The 21,406-nt window shown below is 50.3% G+C and overlaps 5 protein-coding genes across 5 annotated transcripts; 3 read left to right on the plus strand and 2 right to left on the minus strand.

The window, feature by feature from the left end:
- Positions 1 to 1,162: 1,162 nt before the first annotated feature.
- On the plus strand, positions 1,163 to 2,038 carry N0V96_011043 (uncharacterized protein; the record flags this gene model as incomplete). The annotated part of the gene is made up of 1 exon (XM_053198624.1): positions 1,163 to 2,038. The coding sequence occupies one exon, from the start codon at positions 1,163 to 1,165 to the stop codon at positions 2,036 to 2,038; it is 876 nt and encodes a 291-aa protein (XP_053043935.1).
- Positions 2,039 to 2,501: 463 nt separating this feature from the next.
- Positions 2,502 to 3,717, minus strand: N0V96_011044 (uncharacterized protein; the record flags this gene model as incomplete). Its single annotated transcript, XM_065759141.1, has 3 exons — positions 2,502 to 2,516; positions 2,563 to 3,429; positions 3,490 to 3,717. 3 exons carry the CDS (start codon positions 3,715 to 3,717, stop codon positions 2,502 to 2,504), a joined length of 1,110 nt encoding a protein of 369 aa, XP_065612239.1.
- A 9,312-nt stretch (positions 3,718 to 13,029) lies between these two features.
- Positions 13,030 to 13,877, plus strand: N0V96_011045 (uncharacterized protein; the record flags this gene model as incomplete). The annotated part of the gene is made up of 3 exons (XM_053198626.2): positions 13,030 to 13,345; positions 13,406 to 13,510; positions 13,582 to 13,877. The coding sequence occupies 3 exons, from the start codon at positions 13,030 to 13,032 to the stop codon at positions 13,875 to 13,877; spliced, it is 717 nt and encodes a 238-aa protein (XP_053043937.2).
- A 177-nt stretch (positions 13,878 to 14,054) lies between these two features.
- Positions 14,055 to 14,886, minus strand: N0V96_011046 (uncharacterized protein; the record flags this gene model as incomplete). Its single annotated transcript, XM_053198627.1, has 3 exons — positions 14,055 to 14,134; positions 14,186 to 14,424; positions 14,483 to 14,886. 3 exons carry the CDS (start codon positions 14,884 to 14,886, stop codon positions 14,055 to 14,057), a joined length of 723 nt encoding a protein of 240 aa, XP_053043938.1.
- A 2,493-nt stretch (positions 14,887 to 17,379) lies between these two features.
- Positions 17,380 to 17,984, plus strand: N0V96_011047 (uncharacterized protein; the record flags this gene model as incomplete). The annotated part of the gene is made up of 3 exons (XM_053198628.1): positions 17,380 to 17,531; positions 17,608 to 17,678; positions 17,785 to 17,984. 3 exons carry the CDS (start codon positions 17,380 to 17,382, stop codon positions 17,982 to 17,984), a joined length of 423 nt encoding a protein of 140 aa, XP_053043939.1.
- Positions 17,985 to 21,406: the final 3,422 nt, after the last annotated feature.

Consider the following 21,406-nt stretch of genomic DNA (forward strand, 5'->3'; position numbering starts at 1 on the left):
CGGGTCTATGGGAGAAAAGCTAGAGAGAAGCTTGCTCTGGCGGCAAGGAGGGTCAATGGATATTTTTCTCCCCGAATCTCAGAAATCCCGGCCAGAGGAGTGGGTGGCGCCAATGGGCATCCGTGCAAGGATCTGTTGACTTTGGGTTTACACAGGTAGGAAGTAGCTTCGTGGACATCGTTGATGCCGGAACCACATTAAACTCCCCTGCGAATCCTTACGGAAGCGTTACTTCGGGATATATGACCATTTCAGGTCCATGCTTAGCGACTAGAGCTGCAGGCAGTCATGGTAGAGATTATGATGGTGTTAGATGGCTCAATTATAAGAACGAATGGGTCGGGTACTTGTTTCTTGATGCCGACCCACACAGCCAGGAACAGCATGAGGTGTTGCAGAGTCAGAAGCCTTTGTATTTTCTTGGCATCGAAAGTGAGTGGCTCCCGGAACAAATGGGCAAGAATGTCAGGGGCTTGGTATTGATGGAAAGATCTCCATCTTTGTTCCATCGCGTTGGCTCATTTCATGATCGAGGAGAGTCATCGTGGTTTGAGGGGGCAGAGGCGCAAACATTGACGATCGTATAGTTGCAATGAGAATTGAGATCCCATATCCGGACTTCCTTATCTAGTGATAGAATGGCAAGATACTATGAAGTCCGACACTTCGCAATGAATCAAGCCACTTGTGAGATTTATGCGATTAACAAGGCGTTCCCTACTAATTCTTAGAAATACCCATATGTCATCTGAAATCGAGACTTATGGGAAGAAGGTCATAATAAGCCGACAAGTTGCATATCACTGCTGGTCGTTCTAACATTGTCAATGACGAAGTCTGTGGTATGTAAGTCGCATCGGGTGTATTAACAACTTGAAAAATGAGTCCGGAGTCTCTGGTGTGCGGTATTGAATCGCCGCTAAGGACTCGATGAGCATCCGGCGATAAGCGTCTCCACGAGGCCGACAATTAACCGAGGCGAACACCGGGCCGGGCCGATCATTGCGACCCTCATAAATCATCTTGAAATATTTCCCCGACGTCGAGCCCAAAGATTACGACCACCGGCTTACTTCTATCTTGATTCTTTTACGGATTACGAACGCTCATTTCGACAAAAAGTCTAGGATCAACACGTCCCAGGGGCAGATCTGGGGTCGCGATGGTCGCTCCGGCGGACGGCAAGGCATCGCCGCTACTCTCACTCGCCGCGGGAGGCATCGCCGGCGGTGTAGAAGCCGCCTGCACGTATCCATTTGAGTTCGCCAAGACGCGAGTACAACTCTATGGACACCAGAAAGGGACAAGAAACCCCTTTGCGATAGTCCTGCGCGTTGCGCGCGACGAGGGGTTGCCGGCGCTTTACAAGGGATGCAGCACGATGATCGTGGGGTCTATCGGGAAGGACGCGGTGAGGTTCGTCGCGTTCGACAGCATTCGCTCCGTATTCGAAGACAAGAAGACGCATACGCTAGGACCCATGCAAAGTATTGCGTCAGGAATGGTAGCTGGGATCGTCAGCAGCACGATCATTGTCACACCGAGCGAGCGCATCAAGACAGCGCTCATCGACGATGCCAAGACAACGCGGCGATTCACGGGCGCAATGGATTGCATCAAAACCCTGACGCGAGAACAAGGAGTTCTGAAGGCTCTCTGGCGCGGCTACATCACCACAACTCTGAAACAAATTGGCACCACAGGGTTTCGCCTCGGCAGCTACAGTATCATCAAAGACTTCGAGCGTAGCAAGGGAATCAGCCCTGAGGGTCCGATCATGAGCTTTGCCAATGGCGCGCTTGCTGGCACAGTCACGACCGTAGCGACGCAACCCTTTGATACGATCAAGACAAAGGCTCAACAGGCCAAAGCCGTGGGCACAATGGAGTCGTTTCGAGCGATCATGGTCGAAGATGGAGTCAAGGGCCTTTGGAGGGGAACGGTCATGCGACTTGGACGAACGATTTTGGCCGGTGGCATTCTGTTCACGGCTAACGAGCAAGCCTTGAAGGGCCTGAAACTACTATTGGGAAAATAATGATGTAAATTGGGTACGAAACGAATGCGAACCCACGAGCAGACATGACTAGACCTCAACAAGCCAGCTACCTAGATATAGACAAAAGGTAGATCTGCCGTATTGACGTGGTGTAGATAGAGTAATGCAAACTACTTGGTTACCAAATACCAACCCTGATCTTCCAAGGTTTGCGCAATTCTGTCCCAAAGACCTTTCCGCAAATTACCACCCCACCAAATATTGCCATCTAAGTCCTTCCCCATTATCGGACCCGCAAATCTAAGTGAGAAGCCCCTCACATAGTTCGCATTGAGAATCAGCGAGGGGCTTCCAAGTTTGTGCGGTTCAGCAACAGAGGCTAAGTGAGGCTCGACGACGGCGGAAGAGAAGTCTATTTCGAAGAATTTGGCTTTGCCCCAGTTTGAGAGTAAAATCTGATGCATGTTCTTGTCACCAAACAAAGCTGCAAAATGTTTTTCTTCTAGGGCTTTGCGAGCTTCAATTTGCGCTCGAGTCCCTTGCTCTTGAATGGATCGTCGTACCGCGGCAGCTGTGTAGCTCAGCGGCTTTGTCCAGAGGTCCTCTGCGGTGATGGTAGTTATGATCAGGGATGTGGCGTTTGATATGAAAGCGGTCTTCTCTGGAAGAATGTCCTGAGCGAGCGCACGACGTATATTGATGACGTTTCCGAGGACAATCGGTTTGTTGGTGTTTGTAGGCAGATGTTGCGACCATAGGCGGCCGATAACGGCGGTAACGATGTCTCCCTCGCTGGCGAATAATTTGTCTGGGCCGGTACTCTGTTCACTTAACTCTTGGTTGACCTTTTTCTTGAGTTTTTCGATGTACACTGCCGGTATACAAGCAATGCGCGATTCTTCAAAAGGATGACGGAGGATGTCCCAAATGTACCACAGAACGAGTCGGACCAGTCCCCAGACTGAAAGGCGCTGCTCAGCTAGAACAAATGGCTCTGTAGGGTTCTTTCCCAGCTCTTCCAGGGGATCTGTGTCAAACCCGTGGAAGACTTTGACATCATCGTCGCGACCCTCGAGAATGGCAGTCCACGCAGTCAGAAGTTCATGCCTTCCGATCCCATCCCATAAAGTGTGCAGCCATGTCAAACTGACAAGCGTCGCGTCATCGAAGGAGACGATGTGCAGACTCAGCTGAGGTTCATCGCGATAGATGTAGTCTTGCATCGACTTGGGGCCATCTGATCTTCGCATCAAATCCTGGAACTTTTCTGGTGGAGTCCCTATAACTGCTGGGCTTGAGGTTGCTTTCGGTAGCCGCGAAGCAAGCGGATGATGTTTGATGCTGCAGTCGTGCCTCTGGTGCGAGTACGCAATAGCTGGTCTTTCCGCATTGTATAGCTGAGGGACATGGTACTCAAGCTTGTTCTGAGACTGTTATATATGTGAGCAGCTGTCTCGGCACACATTTAAATGCTTGAGATGGGAGCTTACGTTCAGTCTTATTCTGGCACCAAGCTTTCGCCATCCCTCACGGCCTAGCAGCTTCTTAAGTGACGAGTGCAGCTTTTCTGGGTTCAAGACGTTGTCAAAGCGCATCATGAAACCCATGACAATGCCCCTATTGAAGGTAGTATCATCATTGGTGTTCAAGGGGATGATTGTGTCCGTAGCCACTGTTGCTGGTGCCTTGGGCGTAGTCTTGGAGAATATGCTGCCCATCTGGATGACGATTCACCACTTGATCTCAAGAATGAAAGATGGTCACAATCTGAACACCGTCTCAGAAAGGCGGAATCACGCTCTTATTTACGGCAGTTTAAAAGTTTGCCAGGATCGAGCGGGCCAGATTGGTTCCTTCTTCCCGACCTGCATGATATTAGTCGTTGGAAGTATGGACGTACAGTCCCCTGGACCGGACTTACGGTCTTATCACGTTTGGACAAATGACTAAACGCGCACTGGCTACAGCCTCGGAAAATTTACCGCAGTTTTTTCTGTCTTTGTCTGCTGCCGGTGTCGTGCGTACTTGTGTACCAGTCGGTTAATCCGGGCGAAGGTCTTTTCCATTGTTGATGCTCTAACCACATTGAGTTGGGAGCACTGCATGATGCAATGCAGACGAATCCTAGCATGTGACGAATTTTAATCCTAGAAAAGTCATTTACCTATAGTTATTCGTTTCCTAGCAGTCTTCCCTGTCCCATGACCTTGATATGACAACTTGTCCCCGTAAGTTCCTTCGCGCCTTTTCCAAACACGACAACCACCTCAAGCTCGAATCTCCCCAGTGCCGAGCGTATCTTCCTGACAGAGAGAACTTGCCAAGACGATAACCGCTCCAGGGGCGAATCTCACTTTGTTGGTCCGTCAGCCAGCCAGGCGGGGCCACCTCAATTTTCGCCTGCTCCGTAAATCTTCCAACCAACAGCCAGCTTACGATTTCCGGGAAATCCTGAGCTGCCGCAACCGCACTCCTGCCTGATTCATCCTTCTCGTAACATATCCGTGCTCCTGCATAGACGAGCATTTTAACTACGTCTAGCCGACCCCCATGAGCTGCTGCCATTAGCGCAGTGCCAGTCGAACCTCCCTCGAACTCAATGTTGCAGCCCAATCCTAGCAGCAACTTGGCCTCTTCAACAAGTCCGAGATCAGCTAATAGGCACAACACACCATATGATCTTTCAGTGTCTTTTCCATCACACTCAGCCATGTCTCGTATGGATCCGTGTCCACTTCGGCGATACAGCAAACGAAGAAAACCCAGGAAACGACCCCGCTCTTCAATGTAGTAGACGTAGGATAGAATCTTCCAAAGCTTTGGTGCAGTCATTTCAGATGCGATTGAATGACCACAATCGGAGTTGAAGATGAAAGTCGCAAGCCGGCTTTTGAGACACGCCGGCGCCCAGAGGGGTGCGCCATACCTTCCTATCGTTTGAAGAGGGATGCCTGATTTTAGCATCAGAACTGCAGTTTCCGTCGATCCACACACCAAGGATGTGTCAGCGTGTTGTGAATATCTGACATATGCCCCATGCTCTAACAAGAGGTTCACCATCTTGGTGTTGCAAGATTGGACTGCTTCTTCCAGAGGGGTAAATCCGCGATAATAATCTCTGATTGCAAGCGAGGCCCCGTGCTCCAAAAGAAGTCGTGCAAGCTCGATGCTTTTCTGGTTCGCAGCTTGGTGAAGTGCGGTTCCCCTCATAATGGTTTGCCTGTCAACTTCTGCTCCATATTCGAGGAGAAGGCGGACAAGCTCCAGGTTACAAGCATCGACTGCGTCCTGAAGAGGCGAAGCTACGTTGGGTCCAGAACGCCATCCAGCCCTGTTCACAAGCTCATGAGCCAAGTCTCTGTGACTGCCATTGCCGATCCTAGCCGCGTGAGATAAGAGAACTCGAAGAGCTCTGACGCTGCCGCGATCCACAGCTACATGGACGGCTATGGAATTGTCAATGAGCCAGATCATGTCTTTCTCCGGAACGGAGCATAGCCATGTCGAAATTTTCTCGAACAAATCGTCCTCCCACATGAGCATGTCAAGACTGGTAGACCCAAACGATGGCCAGGCAAGCTGCCGGTACTTTTTTTCATCATCACTATCAGATGATGAGGAAGATAAGGAGTTGTCTGAAGTGTAGTCGTTGAAATGGCGGATTCCGTATCGCTTGAAATTTCCGCACGTATGGCTGGCACAGGTAGTTCCCCGAAAACTTGCTCCGTGCTCCACAAGAGTGTCGACGATGTTCGCAGACATCTCATTACGTGACAACGCGAAAATGAGAGCTGTGCAAGTATGGCAAGATCTCATCTTGATGTCCACCGGGCAGCCTTCCCTGAGAAGATTTCTACAAATTTTAGTATCGCCGTCAATGATGGCCTTTTCCATGGATTGAGAGAGAGAAGACAGCCACTGCTTGTCACAGTGAATATCCGCGTCAGTCTTCAAGTTTTCTTGGATGGACCTTTTAACTCGTTGAATATAGTATTGTTCCTTGGGCATCGCGAAGTCGAGCGGCGTCTCTCCTTTTTTCGTTTCCATATGGGCTGCGCCGAGCTCCAGAAGGAGCTCAACGGTGTCTCTCTTGTTGAGATTGATTGCGAAGTGTAAGGGGGTCCATCCGTCACAGTCCTTGGCATTGATATTTGATCCCCGAGAAACAAGTTCTTTGATAGTTTCCAGTTGCCCGAACATTGTGGCAAGGTGTAAAGGGGTATGTAATTGTGCATCAGTAATATCAAGGTCCGAGGCAAAGCCGCGATCCAGCAGAAACGACACAGTCTGTGCCGAGGCAAGTACCGCGAGGTGCAGAGCGCAGAGGCCGCGGTAGGGCTTCGTAAACGAAGGAGCTGCTTCGACACCCAACGTCGCCTCAACCTGGAAGTTCCAAATGGATTTAGAGCAGGGGAATGCAACCATCTGGTCGATGAAGTCCGTGTAGCCATGCGCGCATGCCCACGCTACAGGAGTCCACCCAAACTTGTCAGGAGTAGATAGAATCTCTGATGATCCGCGTAGAAGTAGAAGCCGTGCCGTGTCAAGATGACAGTATCTTATGTGCGTACTCAGAGCTGAAAAGCTACCCCTTTTGCTGAGCAGCTGGCAGTCCATATACTCGTCAAGCAGTCGTTGGAGTAGGCTAAACTTTGGGTTGTCGCGTGGTATTCTCAATGCCGCGAATCCCCCCGGTCCTAAACGCAAAGGGTAAGGTGGACCTTGTGGCAGACTGAAGGTTTCCATCGGGATAAAACTAGGACTGAACAAGGGACTATTATCTGAAGATAAGTCCTCCTTGCCATATGGCATTCCTAGTAGGTGTAGGAGACCAAGGTCTTCGTCGGGATTCAGCTCGTCCAGACGATCTTTCTCAGCCCGTTCCAAAAGATTCACGAGCATCCTATGACCGTTGAATTCGGTACCGTGAGAGCACACGTACTCTAACAAGTTTGCTCTCTTGTCCCTCTTATGAACATCAATATCCATGTGGATAAGACGACGAAACAGGTGCCAGGAATTGTGAGCAATAGTCCACTTGATGACCTTGATATCCATACCACTACTTTTGTAGTAATGAGGTAAGGCCGTTGTGTCATAAACAATGCCGAATATCTCTTCAGTCGCAAGTACAGCGTCGTTGTCAGGTGTAAACGCAGTCAACATCCACTCGACATCAAAGAGAGAAACGATCTCTACCAGCCCAGATGTTTCTCTAGCTTTCTCATAATCGCTCATGCAACCGAGATGGACCATGAGCTTTACAAGTTCGACAACTTCCCAGGCCTCAGCTTCTGATGCTCTTCTGAAATAACCCCACACGCTTTTGCAGAAGTACTGCCAGGTATGAATACCGTTGACGCTAGGTGCGGCAGACAGCTCTTTCTGGACAAGAAGTGTTACAAGTTCTTTCTTGTAGATGTTCAAGTCGGGTTTCGACAGGTATACCCTCAAGGGCGTTGGAGGCTTATCGGAACAAGGGTAGGGAAACATTTCCAGGAGTTGGCGAGTTGCTTCCACACTTGCCGAGTCTTCTACATGGAAATAATTGAGAGGTGTATCATTAGCCACAAATCGAAACATTTCGCAGTCGTACAACTCTTTAAGTAAGAAGCTATCCTGAATACCTGCCACAAGGTGAGGTAGTGATGGATGTCTACTCTTCAGGCACGCACGATCTTTTCCGCAGTGTTTGAGGATGATAGAGGCGTTTGAGTACTGTCTGCTGACAAGCGCTTTGGCAAGCACTGTACGGCCACTCTCATTCAACATTCTCAAGGAATCTTTTCGTTCTGCCTCGTCGCTATTTTCAAGTAAGACTTTGAGAATCCTAGATGAGGTAGCTTTGGCAGCTGCTAGATGCCAAATGGTGCTTCCTCTCGCATTGGCTCTCATGGTTTGGGCACCATTCTTCAATAAGCATAAGAGGACTTCTTGCTTTCCATCTTCGACGCAATAAAGCACAGCTTTGCCTTTCCAATCATGTGGGCCGTTTTCGGCCATGTAATTTGTGAGCAAGTGGTCCAAGCAGTTGACAGCTGAGCATGCGACAGCGAAGTCGAGCAGTTTCGTCAAGATGTCGCCTTTCAGGAGGTCCTCGATTCTTGTGTTGCTTTGATACTGATCCTCGATCGCTTTCAAGTTGTCTTCGTCGATTGATTTCCACATCTGTTGGACAAGCATGTCATCGGAGATGCCTTGCGAGATAGGCAGTGGTATGTCAATGTCAGTGGTTTCCGAAACCGCCTTCTGGAAAGCTTTGAGATAAGCCAACGATTCGCCCTCTTTCTTTTCAACCATTCCATCTAAGATTTCCAAGATGGCCTGAATATGCTCCTTGGCCTCCGAGTCTTTCTGCTTGGACCATCTGCGGCAGATCGACCGGAACACAACGACAGCGTCATCGTGTAGCTGGGCACCGCCTTTAACGACGACCGCGAAGATTTGGAAATCCCTAGCCCATTCCGAGGATTTCAGGGCCAAAGCACCAACAGTGCTCCAAGGGTATGTCTGGCTGGGCAAACCTCGTGTACAATCCGCTCCCGCACTGATCAGCAGCTCAATGGTGCTCTTACGTGGTCGGTCAAGCCATGCCCTAGGGAATCTGAATATCGGGATTTCGTGTTGACCGATGAGTAAAGTACCTCCAATTGCACACTGCAAAGGGGTCCCTATCTTGCTTGGCCGATCGAGATTTTCTCCGATTCGAATTAACTCCAAGCAAACGGCATCGATACCCAGGAGAGCAGCCATGTGTAACGGGGTAAAGTCGCCTCGCCTTAGTACACGTGCAAGGCGCCTTGTCTGACCGGCTGCCCAAGATCGCTTGGACATCTTCTTCCTCTGGGGTGGACTCGCGGAGGATGATGATCCCAGATGAGGCGGGGTATCTGAAGTACTATCTCCTAAATCTTTATTCGACCATGTTGCAGCGGAAGAGTTGACTTCCGTAGTTTCTGAGCAAACAGATGCCGGTCTCTTAATTACGCCTTTGTCTTTTCGACCTCTCCAATTGTTACAGGACCTGTTTATTCTGTACTGACGACATACTTCAAGACACCAAGCCTTGAAATTTGTTGTCTGTTTGGGATCGAAAAGTGCCATTGCTTCTACGACCAACTCCGGGTCCTGCCAATGTCTGGCAGCAATTTTGTGCCAAGTCAATGCGGCGAACCTATAAAAGGGGTATCTCTCATTCCTGGTCCGTATGAAATCCGCTTCTGACAACGATAAGCTTGGAAGTCGGGCGAAATGACCTAAAGTCAGGAATCTGAGTGCGCAGGTAGTGAGAAGCCGATTCGTTCTGATATTTGTGATACGGTATGCAGCCAAATCGCTGGATGGGTCGATTTTTCTAAGAAACCTTTCAATCGAGTCGTGCGTAAACACGAATTTTGTGCCATCCAGCGATTTTTTGATCATGGGACTGCATTGTCGGAGAATCTCTGATTCGTCCACCTCCGGATACTCCAACATCTCAGGATCCAGCCCGGAAATGCCTGAAACTGAAAGGGCTTGGCAGAACTCTGGGGCACTCAGTTCGTGATGTGAACATTCCATTAGTTGTAGAGCCCTTAGTATCAAGCTTCGAGATTCTGGCGTCCTTTTCTGGAATCCTTCCAACGTTAAACGATAGGTGTCGTGTAACGAGCATGGGAGCTTCTCCAGAAACTCAACCTGCTCAGAGTGGGACTGCAAGGCACAGAGGTGGTCAAGTTGATATGCGATCTTCCAGAAGCTGTCTTACTTATTAGCCTTACCCATTTCGTGAGAGTTTCGTTGGCTTACATATGGTCGCCACCAACGCTGAGTTTGCGGATCGTAGCGTCCTTTATCGCTGTCCGTTCAAACCGCAGAGCCCCGGTCCTGACTCGTCTTGCTACCTCGGTGGCAGCGAAAGCCTGCAAGATGCCCACGGATGGTGTAATGTCACATTTAGTGACGGATTCATCTAAAGACTCTCGAACGGACTTGAGGTCTTGATAAACCACTGCCAGACTGAAGTTTGGTGCGGATTCTTTGGAAGTCTTGATCAAGGACGCAATCATCGGCATGATGCCAAGTCCTTTAACCCTTGAGCAGTCAACAATGACCAAGACATGTTCAAAGAAAGTTGAAATTTGCCAAAGAACGACTTTCAGTCCTTCCACGGTCGATCCGTTTGTTGCCCATGTCGGTTTGCCACCTAGATCCTGACGATATCGGCGTAGAACTTCAAACGCACCCTGATTTTGGCGCGCGATCTGAGCAACGATGGTGCCAAGTAGGTCCGTATCCGAGGCGTATCTACCTAGAAGCTCAAAGTAGATGGGTACAACAACAGTTCGTGCACGGCGTCGCCGGAAGGTTTCCCGTGCTAGTGCGCCGGTGAAGGCGGTTCTTCCCCCGCCCGGAGGAGCCGTGAAGAGAAGGTGTGATCCTCCCTTACCAAGCCAATTTTCGAACTCTTCTTCTTGGAAAAAGCTCGACTGTATTGACAAGTGTTTGTATCGATCTTGTACCATGATGTATGACTCTTCTCGGACGCGTAGAAAAGTATTAAGAACCATGTAGACGCCTTGGGAATAGCTAGGGGATGGGAAAAAGTCGCTGAAAACTTCCGATATCCAGTCTTCGTCACGTATGGTTGCCACAGACTTCCGTTTTGACAGTAACTGTACCAGATGCTCGATTGATTCTCCATTCAATCCTTCTGCAATTGTCTTCTTGTGCTCGCTCAGCTCATTCAAGAGATCGATTGTCCAGGCCCTCGTAAATGGCCACTTGACATCGGCGCACCTTTTCTGTTCGCATTCGTCGTCGTCCGATCCGTTTTTTCGCCTCCTTAGCGATCCCCCTAGTTGTTCTAAAGTGGTGCGAAATGAGGTCAGTGGGGGCGGGGCAGCATTGCTGTCCGAATCTTGGTCCTCAATCTCGTCAAGTCCTGATGCTAACAGAGAAAGTCGATGCAACAAGCCCGCGATGTCTTGTATTTCGTTGGCAACGGCCCGGACCTCTGAGTTTAACTTGCTGTCGCTTTTGGTAAAGCTGAAGGTTATTCGAAAGGTGGCATCGGCGATGGCCCTTAAATTGTCGAGGCTGACGGCCAACTGGTCGGCCTCCATCTTGTATCAAGTTGTAAGACGGCGGTTCTGTCCACCTTTACGAAGCATGCTGTTGAGTAGATTCGCAATAACAGTTGTTTTGACTTGATATGGAGTTTCATGCTTTCCGACAGCCTCAGTATGACTTTGGTGAGCCGAAAGGTCTCTCACACGGCTGACTGTCTCGTGACGATGCACGTGTGACGTGGTGCATCCCCGCTTGTGCTGGGCAGCATTGCATGTCAGCATGCAGATTCACAGCCTATGAAAAAGTACTATGCAGATATGGTGAGAACATGCGAAGGCATGGCGGACCAGGGATGAAAAGTGCGAATCATGTGGTCAACGCCTGAATTATCAAAGATACAAGTATACATCTTCGCCAGCCTAGACAATCATCGAAACCATAAGTTCATGGACTTCCACGGCTTGTATAGGCATCGGGTCAATTTGCATAGCCGTGCCTCCTGGGCGGTCTTAACGCTTTATGCCAAACTCTCGATAGCTCAATCTCTGTCACTCTGATCAAGCACGAAGAACACAGTTGCTCATAATTATTAGTAAGTGCTTGTCGTTCTATTGCATCTAATACTGACTGGGAAAGCTAGGGCCGCCGGGCTATCCTCCGCAATAGATTACCTTCCTCTAATCACTCTCTACTGCGATCACGATGTCCACCAACTCGCCATCACGGCTAAGCCTATTCTGGTCCCATCACTTATGATATTCTAACGAAAGTGATCAGAAGTATCAAAGGAACCATGGACTTGAACCTTCACTACTTGGTAAGTTATCTGGTGGTCCAGTCTTGCCACAATGCTCGCAAATGCCCCGCTTGAATGAGGGACTACCGCATCTCGGGCAGATCGTCGCATAGCCAGGCATCCTGGGCAGACTGTTTTCTAGTCAATTTGTGAGAATCTTCGAAGTGTTTGAGTTCCGTATCGGAGTTTTATTGGTTTCTGATAAGTGTAATATCGGTTGAAATTGCAATGACTTCTTGGTTTGATGACAACATAGCAATATACAGGCGCCGTGAACATTGTTGACGGTCCTTGCTTAAATAGCTCATCTCACCATTTCACGGGAAATGTCATCTTTGCATACTCATGCCGATTCGATTGATTCCGAATCTGAGACTAAGTTGTGAGCCACACGAGTACATGTGACTGGTTGTTAATCGGCTGGCAAACAGCGCTGGCAATCAGCCTCAGACATGGACGTTTGACGAAACACCGGCGCAAGAGTTGTGATTGTAGCCAAGTTACACAAAGCATTGGATGCATGTTGAGTCTCTGTTTTAATTCTCGTTAGGATGTGATTCGCCCTTGGGCCCCCGAACTTTCAAGTAAGGGACATTGTGTGGTTACTTGTCATTAGCAAGACTGGCTGTACGGCTGTGGAAGAATTGCGACAATTGAAGCCAGAGACCCACACTTGACAACTTTGAAATATAGAGAATGCGGCTCTTCTATTGTGAAGTTTCCATACGATAAGGCGGTAGATCTGATTATTTGATGGGTCCGATCGTTCGGCGTCATTCGACATCCGCCGGTAACATTCGGCGCCCTCGGAAACCCCGGCGGACTCGGAGCCCGAGTGGGTCTCCCGTCGGCAGAATGGCGCTCTTCTGGTTTAGTGAACAGTGAGAGAAAAGTGTCCCCCTTGGGCAGATCCGAATTCCGAAAGCCGAAGGCGCGAGAACCCTTGAAAATGAGGTAAGAAGTCCGATCCAAACTTGAAGAGAATTGTTCTCCGGGGTTATGGGACGGATCGACCCGGAGAAATGGTTCTGGATTTCTACCGCGTACCTGGATCGTAGGAGTTGGCTTTAATGTCACGATCCCCATTTTGCAGCCCCCCCTCCCATCCATCTTGTTCATCTTGCATGTTTCCCATTGTCCAATCAGCTTCATTCATTCCAAATCCAGATTGAATCGCGTCGTGATGGCTTCCTTCTTCTCAAAGGCCAGGTTAGCAACCTTCTCCAAGTTCGCCGCAGGTACCGCCATCACGGGCGCCGCTGGTTTTCACCTTTGGACGCGTCAGTGCGCGTTCGACGACAACTTTACCCCGGCCAACGACCTCCTGTTCAAACACTCCCTTCTCAAAAACGTCAATCCAAAGAATAATCCCGTCTTTCACGACTGCTGTTACCGCACGGTGTCATTTGACAATTTGCGGCCAGATCTTGTCGAGGACGCGCTTAGTGGGGGCTCAAAACTTGTGGAGACGTATTCTGCTGGTGTTTGGGGACGATATGGTAAGCATTTATCTTGAGCGGTGAGGGCGAAATGAGAAGAAGCTGACTTTGATACACAAGCATTCAACATTCAACGGAAAATCATGGAGATGGCCCGTAAAGATGACTCGAATGCAAGGGACCTCTGGGAGAAAGAGGAGCTGTTGAAGAGCACTTATCCAGTCGGTACGTCTCATTGCGGATATTGGCCATGTCTCTCACTCATAATTCAATGTTCCCCTCGCTGACTCAAACAGGCACAACCTTTGCTGATGACTTCATTGTTGTCGAAAAGTCTCCAAGCAGCATTCTGCTGCGGGGCGGGCTGTCCCCCACAGTAGCCCCTGATGGCCCACGCGAGTTGGACAGCATCATAACTCTAGTTGCAGACGTCGACCGACAGGCCCGAGTCGTCAGCTTCAAGCTCAAGTCGATACTCCTCAATGGAGTGAGCGACGGTAAAGGTGTTCCACTCGTTGGACCCGGAATCTTCTTGCACCAGCAGTACGCTAAGCTATTGGTGACTGCTGGCGTTGACCATTGTGTTGCGTGATACCCTTGAAGGCGGCGGTAAATAATCTTTTCTCATCATGTATTATATGTGTATTACTACTATAGAGTGCTTATAGAAGCAATGAGCGCCTTCCCTCAAGGGATGCTCGGCTAGTGACGGATTCTCTTTGTTATCATGAAGCAGCAAAGATCATGGGCCGTGTCTTGGTACCTATACCTAGATGACATCGGCAATAAACTTGGGCACAACAAATTGTGCAGGACCGCCAGTGAAGGCCTCGGTACCGAGCTGGTAGACTGGCCATTGTGTTAGCTGGGATAGACAGGTCAATTGGATGAGCAGCTTACCAAGCATGTATTGGTTGTGTTGGGGGAACTGGAACTGGTGGCTCAAGAAGTTGAAAAACTGCTTGACGTCGGCGTTGAAGTGCTGAATCGGGCCGTTGACGGGCAAGAAGCTGTACACCTTCATCGCGCCGCCGTGGTTATAACCAAAGTGAACCTCCCATTGATGCCCGCAGATCTCGACATGTGCGATGGGCGCCTTGGACTCACTGATGGGCCACACGCCGCCCAACTTTGCCAGCCTAGACGAAACACTTATCAGCGTGTTGACTACACTCACATGTCAATCATGAAACTCACCAGATCATGACCTCAAACTCTCCGCTGCTGTTGGCATGGTCTTTATCGGGGTCCGTAAAGATATCATACGCCACATTGGCCCTCACATCCCACGTGCTGTAATGCCACTCGGCCTCCGTTGGCAGCGCCTGGATCTCGCTCAAAAGCCGGCGCTGGAACTGCCTCGCGCCGTAGACGTACGATTTGACGTTGTGCTCGCCGCCCTGCCACTCCCAGTCCGTCGACCATGAGATGCCTTGGGCACCCGACGCGCCGGGCGGGCTAGGGCCGTCGTAGTGCGTGCGCTGCGAGCCCGACGTCGCGCTCTCGAGGCCCCAGGTATTGTTGTTCAGTTCATACCCGTCAATGGCGTGGTAGCCCCATTTCTTCTCGAGTGTGACGATGTGGTCGCGCGGCGGCGGCATGTTGTTCTGATTTTGGGACGGCTGGGCGGGGCGTGCTTGTTGTAGTTCGTGCTGTGACGAGTCGTCGGATGTCGAGCAGCAGGATCCCATGGAAGGCGAGTGAATGGCTTGTCTTTAGGAGGCTTTAGCCTGGACAAAACTTTGGAAAGCTTCGATACTCGTATGAATCTATCGGCCGATGAGATGGGACGAGATGAGATGAACTGAGATGGTGTGAGGGGCAGTTGGAGACAGCGCGTCTTTAGCACAACGGACGGGACGGGACGCGTTAAAGTTGGAGAAAACAGGGCCCCCGGAGTTTGTTGTCAGTTGCTGACAAGACAATTCTCAGGGATCCATCGTTGCGCCTTGCGGCAGTGCTGGACCGTCGACTCCACTGCGTGCGTCAGCTCTGGTCCCTCCCAAGACTTTACGGCAGCTGGGCCGGTTGGCTGACGTCAATGTTTCTCTGGGGCTTGTTTCTCGTCGATGTTGTGGTGAGGAAGAGAGTAGGCCAACGAATTGAGCCATAAGAAGCAATGATTTTTGGCCGGGGCACGGCAATTATTAAAGATGAGTATGGTATTTGTTGGTGTTGGATTACGAAGGCAGAAAAGGTGGATTTGGGTAGGTAGGTAAGTAGGTGGTTAAGTAGGCAGTCGGGGCCCGTACTAACGGACCCTTCTACCTACTTATACTTATAAAGGGATCGCGGGCTTTGCCCACGAACTTCCTCCCTTCTATATACCTAATAGATAATTTATTACTATTGACCTCGTCGCGACCAAAAGGTCTGACCTGCTTTACGTGTATACTAATAGTTAGAAAGTGAACCCAACGTATCCGTAGAGCTTTGGTTAACAATGTTCTCAGATGATCGTTGCGAATTGGGGCGACAAAGGCGACTGGGCTGGAGCCTTGGCAATGGCCTTCTTCTTTTTGGCAATGGAAGAAGGGAACATAAGTCGCCTCATGTAAAAAGACCCGGAAAATTGGCTTCTAGACGATTGGACTCAAAGATCTTTAAAGGCCACAGCCGGAGAACCGATTCTAAGTTTGAATCGGCCGGAGATTGGGGACCGGGTCCGATGGGCAGACTCGGGGAAAGCGGGTCATAGCCCAGAGCAATCCGAGACGGAACCCTGAAGACAGCAAGGATAATCGACAACATGGTGACTACTAGGCTGATGCTCAGTATTACTCTGTAGTTTGATCCCTAGTCGAACCCTACTTTCGAGTCCTCTTTGATCGAGAGAGTCAAGACGACAGGGTCATCGGCATATCGCTAATCCGGACATGTCCACATGGCAAAAATACAATGAAAACATGCCGACCGAAAACAGAAATCATGGCCCTGCGCTTCAAATCGACAACGCCGAACTCACTCCGGTCCCTCAATATTGGTTTATTTCAGAGAATGGTGAGAGTGTAGCCCGCCGCGCATGTCAGCTTTATGAGATATGTCCAAGGTCAGGCTAGAGAGTGTAGGCGATCGACGCATCAAACAAGTCGCTAGCCGCGACAACGTGACTATAGTCACCGGCTTCAAGCCAAATCGCCCGTCAATTACACTCATCGTACTTCAAGCCGCATGTCAACCCGACAAAAAACGATATTCTTGGCCGGTTAAACCTGCGAGTAATCCGTTGGGCCCTTGTGTCTTGCTTGGCAAACGAGGTTCGTTTAGGCCGAGCTTTAGTCCCACGAGATAGTATCGTTGATTGCGATGCATTCGCTACGCATGCTGCCATGGTATCTTCCTAAACCCGAAGCGCCTGATCCTGTGACTAACAGGATACCCAACGGCAGCAACCATGCCTCATTCAAGGCTTGAGCATCTCGTCCTGTCTCACGGCAAACCACCCATGTCTATGTAATGGCACGGCATACATGAGTTTCATGGATGCTTGCGTTACGATTAACTGCTTGCCAGCCGATGCCTTGGGTAAGTACGAAAGACTTCACGTCCCCTGCGGTGGTGTGAGCTAGGAGTTAACCAGGTCTCAATAGCCACCCAGAACTATACTTGGGCAGCATGTGGACTTCTAGAAGCCAGTGATTATGTTTCAATACAAGTATTAATATTAGCGGGGTTTTTTTGTGTTGGCTTCTCTGTCAATCTTGATGCGAGTGGCAGTCAAGGCTGCTGGCGTCTCTGCATGGGGACCGGATAATTGGATGATCATGGGGGCATACGTGAGTTTGAAATTGATCACGACATTTGAACGGCAAACAGCTGACGGAATATACGCATTTCTAATAGCTTTCGTACCGATCAATGTCTATGGTAGGTCGATTTACACTTGCTTCATAGAAGAGTCTTTCAGATTACAGGAATATTCCTAAAGGCTAATCCTCCACCACAGAGGGCAGAAACGGCACTGGTCAAAACGTGTGGTCTTTGACCGCCGATCAAATCACTAACTAATTCAAATCCTCGGCATCTTTCAATATAACCCCGTTCACCTTACTTGAACGATTTGGAGACAAGACTCTCAAAGCCAGGAAACATGCATGAACATCGTCGACATTGGAATAGCTCATGGGTTCATCCAGTTTGGACTAGACATCTGGATGCTTGCGCTGCCCCTGATGCAGATACAAAGTCTGAATCTGAAATGGGAAAAGAAGTCCAGTCTGATGGCCATGTTCAGCCTAGGTCTCTTGTAAGTCATCTTCAAGAATCAAGATTGACCCTCACCCAATCACAGGAATGCCTAACAACTTTCTCCCTCATCGTAGTCTCACGGCGGCCAGCTCACTTAGACTGAGACTCCTCGCCGACGCCCATCGAGGAACATACAACTTTACAGGTAAGCCTCTGTCAAGTCCAATGCCTGGCATTTCGCCTCTACTGACACGGCCGGATAGTACTAGTGAACTCGCTACTAATTTCTACGTGGTCAAGAATTGAGATAGGTGTCGGAGTTTTCGCGGCATGCGCGCCTAGCATCCGACAGTTCTTCCAAGTCTTCGTTCTCAGACGGCGTGTTGGACAGGCCAGCTTGCCCTTGGAACCTAGTCCCGGTAGGGTATCTGGAGGCGCCGTCGAGGAGATTCACAAGGCAACATTGCAGATGCGTGTCGATGAGATCATTGCCCGAATGATGTACAGATAGCTAGAAGAGCATTTGAGCGAGTTGAAATGATATTTTCACGCCTCATTGATCATTCCAAATCCCAAATATCGACCAACCAAAAGATTTCCTGTTTATTTCCCACAAGATTTTATCCAACAGACACGTCGCCCGTACTGGCAGGAAGACAGTACTCTGATTGTGAGTTTCTGGAGAAAGCATAGCTACCCGCATTGTATCATGGTTTACGATGTATTACTTAGTCGACCCATCCCCTGCCATCTTATTGAAGCAATATCAAGTCAGAAAGCAGTCTGCTGCCAATGCCGTTGCTAACCGCGTGACCTCCAAACGCCCAAGAAGTGGTGGAACCCGAAAATTCTGGGGAAATGATTCTTGGATATTTCACAGTGAGATATCCCACCTAGACCAGTACCAACGACCATACTGTAAGTAAGTTTGCACACCAGATATCGATGCCGTTACCAAGATTTTCAGCGTCGGCAATTGAGCCGCAGATGCATTGTTTCAAAGAGTGAAGAATGAATCACTTTTGGACCTGGGGAAGTACCGGCAATGAGGTACGGAAATCTCCGACTCGGCACGTTCACTGCGATGCCAAGACATGAGCACCGCCAAGAGAATAAATAAATCAGAAAAAGTGAAAAGTGAAAAAGGACTGCGCTGCCCCTCCACAGAAATGCCAAGCCGCCAATATGGCCGACTCGGCCGCGACGATTACTGCGTGCTTGCGGTGCGTGCGTGCGTGCGTGCCCAGCATTGGTATTCCCAGTTGTTCCATCGCCCCTTTCCCCCTTTCCCTTGCGTGGGACGAGCAGCCTTGGCCGAAGCACCGCCAATGCTCTGGGCAAGGCAAGCGACGTAGTGCTGCGTAACCGGTACCATGCGATCCCGAGGAGGGCGGTTTTGGCACCAAGAAAACACCAAGGCAGGCCGCCCGCGCCGATTGATGAGATTGTCAAGAACCATGCATGACTGATTGTGGTTCGGTCAAGAAGAAGCCCAGCCGTGGCATCAAATAGTGTGCACCTGTATAGTAAAACACCAAGACTGCCCGGCACGAATCGAGAGTTCGAGACCGCTTTCACGCTTTCAAAGTTCGTCGGAGCTACTGGGCACCGTCGTACGGGCCCAGCCGCAGATCGCTCTCAGTATTGGACATTTGGTCGTTCTAGTCCTTGGACGACGTCGAGCAACCGACGACGATCCCCCGGAATATCAGCTGGAGAAAAGCTGAGTCACTATGTCTTACTCGTGGGGTATCGCAGACTATGAGAATGATCAGGTGAGCGCGCCCGCGGGCTTGGTGGTTGAAGTTTATCGAGATGATCCTCAATCTCATACCACCTTCTGGGGACTGGCTTCAAGCTCGTCATTTTCCTGGCGTGGCCTGCTTGCCGTGCCGTGCCAAGCGGTCAAGATGATCAGCGCTGGCACGGGTAAAGGCGATATTGAAGTTTGAATGAGGCGAACAGGTCTGAGTGAGTGAGTGAAGGAGCCTTCAGACTCACTGAGTGAGAGTGAAATGACCTGAGTCGCGGTTTGCCGCGATGGCTTGGCATGCCAAGAAAGCCAGCCATACCTCATGTTTCCTTGGTGTCTGGGCGTGCACAGTCACTGTTGGCTGGCGTGATAGATCATTGAGCCAGCCTTTTGAGCAGCAATTCGGAGCAGCTTTGCAAGGTTTGGGAAAAGGAAATGAGGGATTGCGCGGATGCCCAGTGCCTATCATCCTCCCCCAAACCCCCTGGATTGGACCCTGGAAATCTAGACGAGAGTTTCTGGGGAACCTTTGCTCTTTGCTCTTTGTTGATTTCATCTCTTTACTTTTCTCACTCGGCAGCGACTTGGTATCGATAGATGGAAACTTACCTGCGTGATGGTTGCTTTTCATCAATTTCTTTGCCGTGGCATTTCACGAGCCCACGCTATCTTGCAATTCCAGCAATGAAGATGAGAAGAAGGAGAGACACAGCGATGAGCCTTTCGGTCTCGGTCTCACTTTTGACAGCTCAGTCTCGAACGCCCGCGTCGTTGAGTGAACCGTTGCTGCAAACAGGCGAAAAAAGCAAATGTCTCGGTACCCGTACGCGCTGAGATGGAGCAGAGCTGCACGACGGTTGCAGGGCGCATTGTTCCTCGATGACAGCCAACAGAACAGGATGGAAAGGAGATAAGGCGCCCATGGGATGAGATGGATGGGGTGTGTCACAGTCCTCTACGGTCTTCCAAGGGCGCAGGGGCCGTTTGCGCCGCCAAAAGTGCCCGCCCAGAACTTTGATGATCCTTTCTGTACCACCAACCCATGCGATCCATGACTAAACGCCAATCTCCCACATCACGAAGTGACGAAGTTGATGTTTCTTGAGACTTCTTCCCGCGCTGCCCAGAAGCTTGGTGGAGGACAGGAGACTTATGGCAATTGGCACGGCGGGATGGGAAATTGGACCGGTCACGGCGCTGCTGAGGTATGCCGAGTCGGACAGGCGCGCCAAAAGGCATGGCGAAATTTCACCACTCGACTGCCACCTTATCACTTTACGACAAGTCAGACTATCGCGCCCGAGACAAGAATTCCCAAGTCTCTTGGCAGCGAGAGCTCTCTGCCCGCAGTGCTCAGCAGCACCAGACTCGATAACTTGGGAAGCCTGTGCTTCTGTACTAGGTACTGTGGTACTGTGCTTCTGTGCTACCTAATTACGGAATACTGATAACCTCAACTACCAAGACACCACAAGACCTATAGCGCCGGCTCAGCGGGCTGCCCAGGAGGCTAGGTGGCTAGGCCAGCGTATGTCACTCCTTCACCGTTCCCCTCTCGGCGCCTGCGGTCCTGAGAGTCTTGGGGGCCTAGCTTAGAGTCTGCCCTGTCAGTCTGAGAGTTCTGCTTGGTGGGAGAGCGGCAGGCCGCAGCCTTCTTGGCGGGTTTGGCTGTAACATCTCCCAAGCGCACAACAAACCCCCCTTATCCCGACAATTATAACCGAACAAACAGCCTCTGGCAGACTGACAGGGCGTTGCTACTTCACCCTCCCAAGGTACTCCAGCATGTGGCTGGCCGCTCTGTTCTACTGGCAGTGTCTTGGCAAAACACCCCCTTCGCTGCCACGGCTGTGTGTGCCAAGGGATGAACTGGACAAAAGTCACCAAAGTGAATCTCAAGCTGGGACACGCCCCTCCCAGGCCTTCCCCCAAGCTCCAAGGAACTGTTGCCCAGGGGGCCAAGCCCCGCCAAGACAACATCATCGTGAAAATGTGAATGGGTATCCCCCCCGCCCCTACAAGCCTAGGCGGGCCAAGACGGCCTCTGTGGCCAATTCTGGAGTCAGTGAGCTGATAGCGCGACTTGGCGAGCAGCACATTTGAGACCTCTCCAGTCTCTCACAGAGTACAGAGTGCCAGAATGCCAAGACTCTCATGTGTGCTTGGGTGTGTGTATTTTT

The sequence above is a fragment of the Colletotrichum fioriniae genome, assembly GCF_027942845.1.
Source record: "Colletotrichum fioriniae strain IMI 355084 chromosome Unknown scaffold_16, whole genome shotgun sequence".
NCBI lineage: Eukaryota > Fungi > Ascomycota > Sordariomycetes > Glomerellales > Glomerellaceae > Colletotrichum > Colletotrichum fioriniae.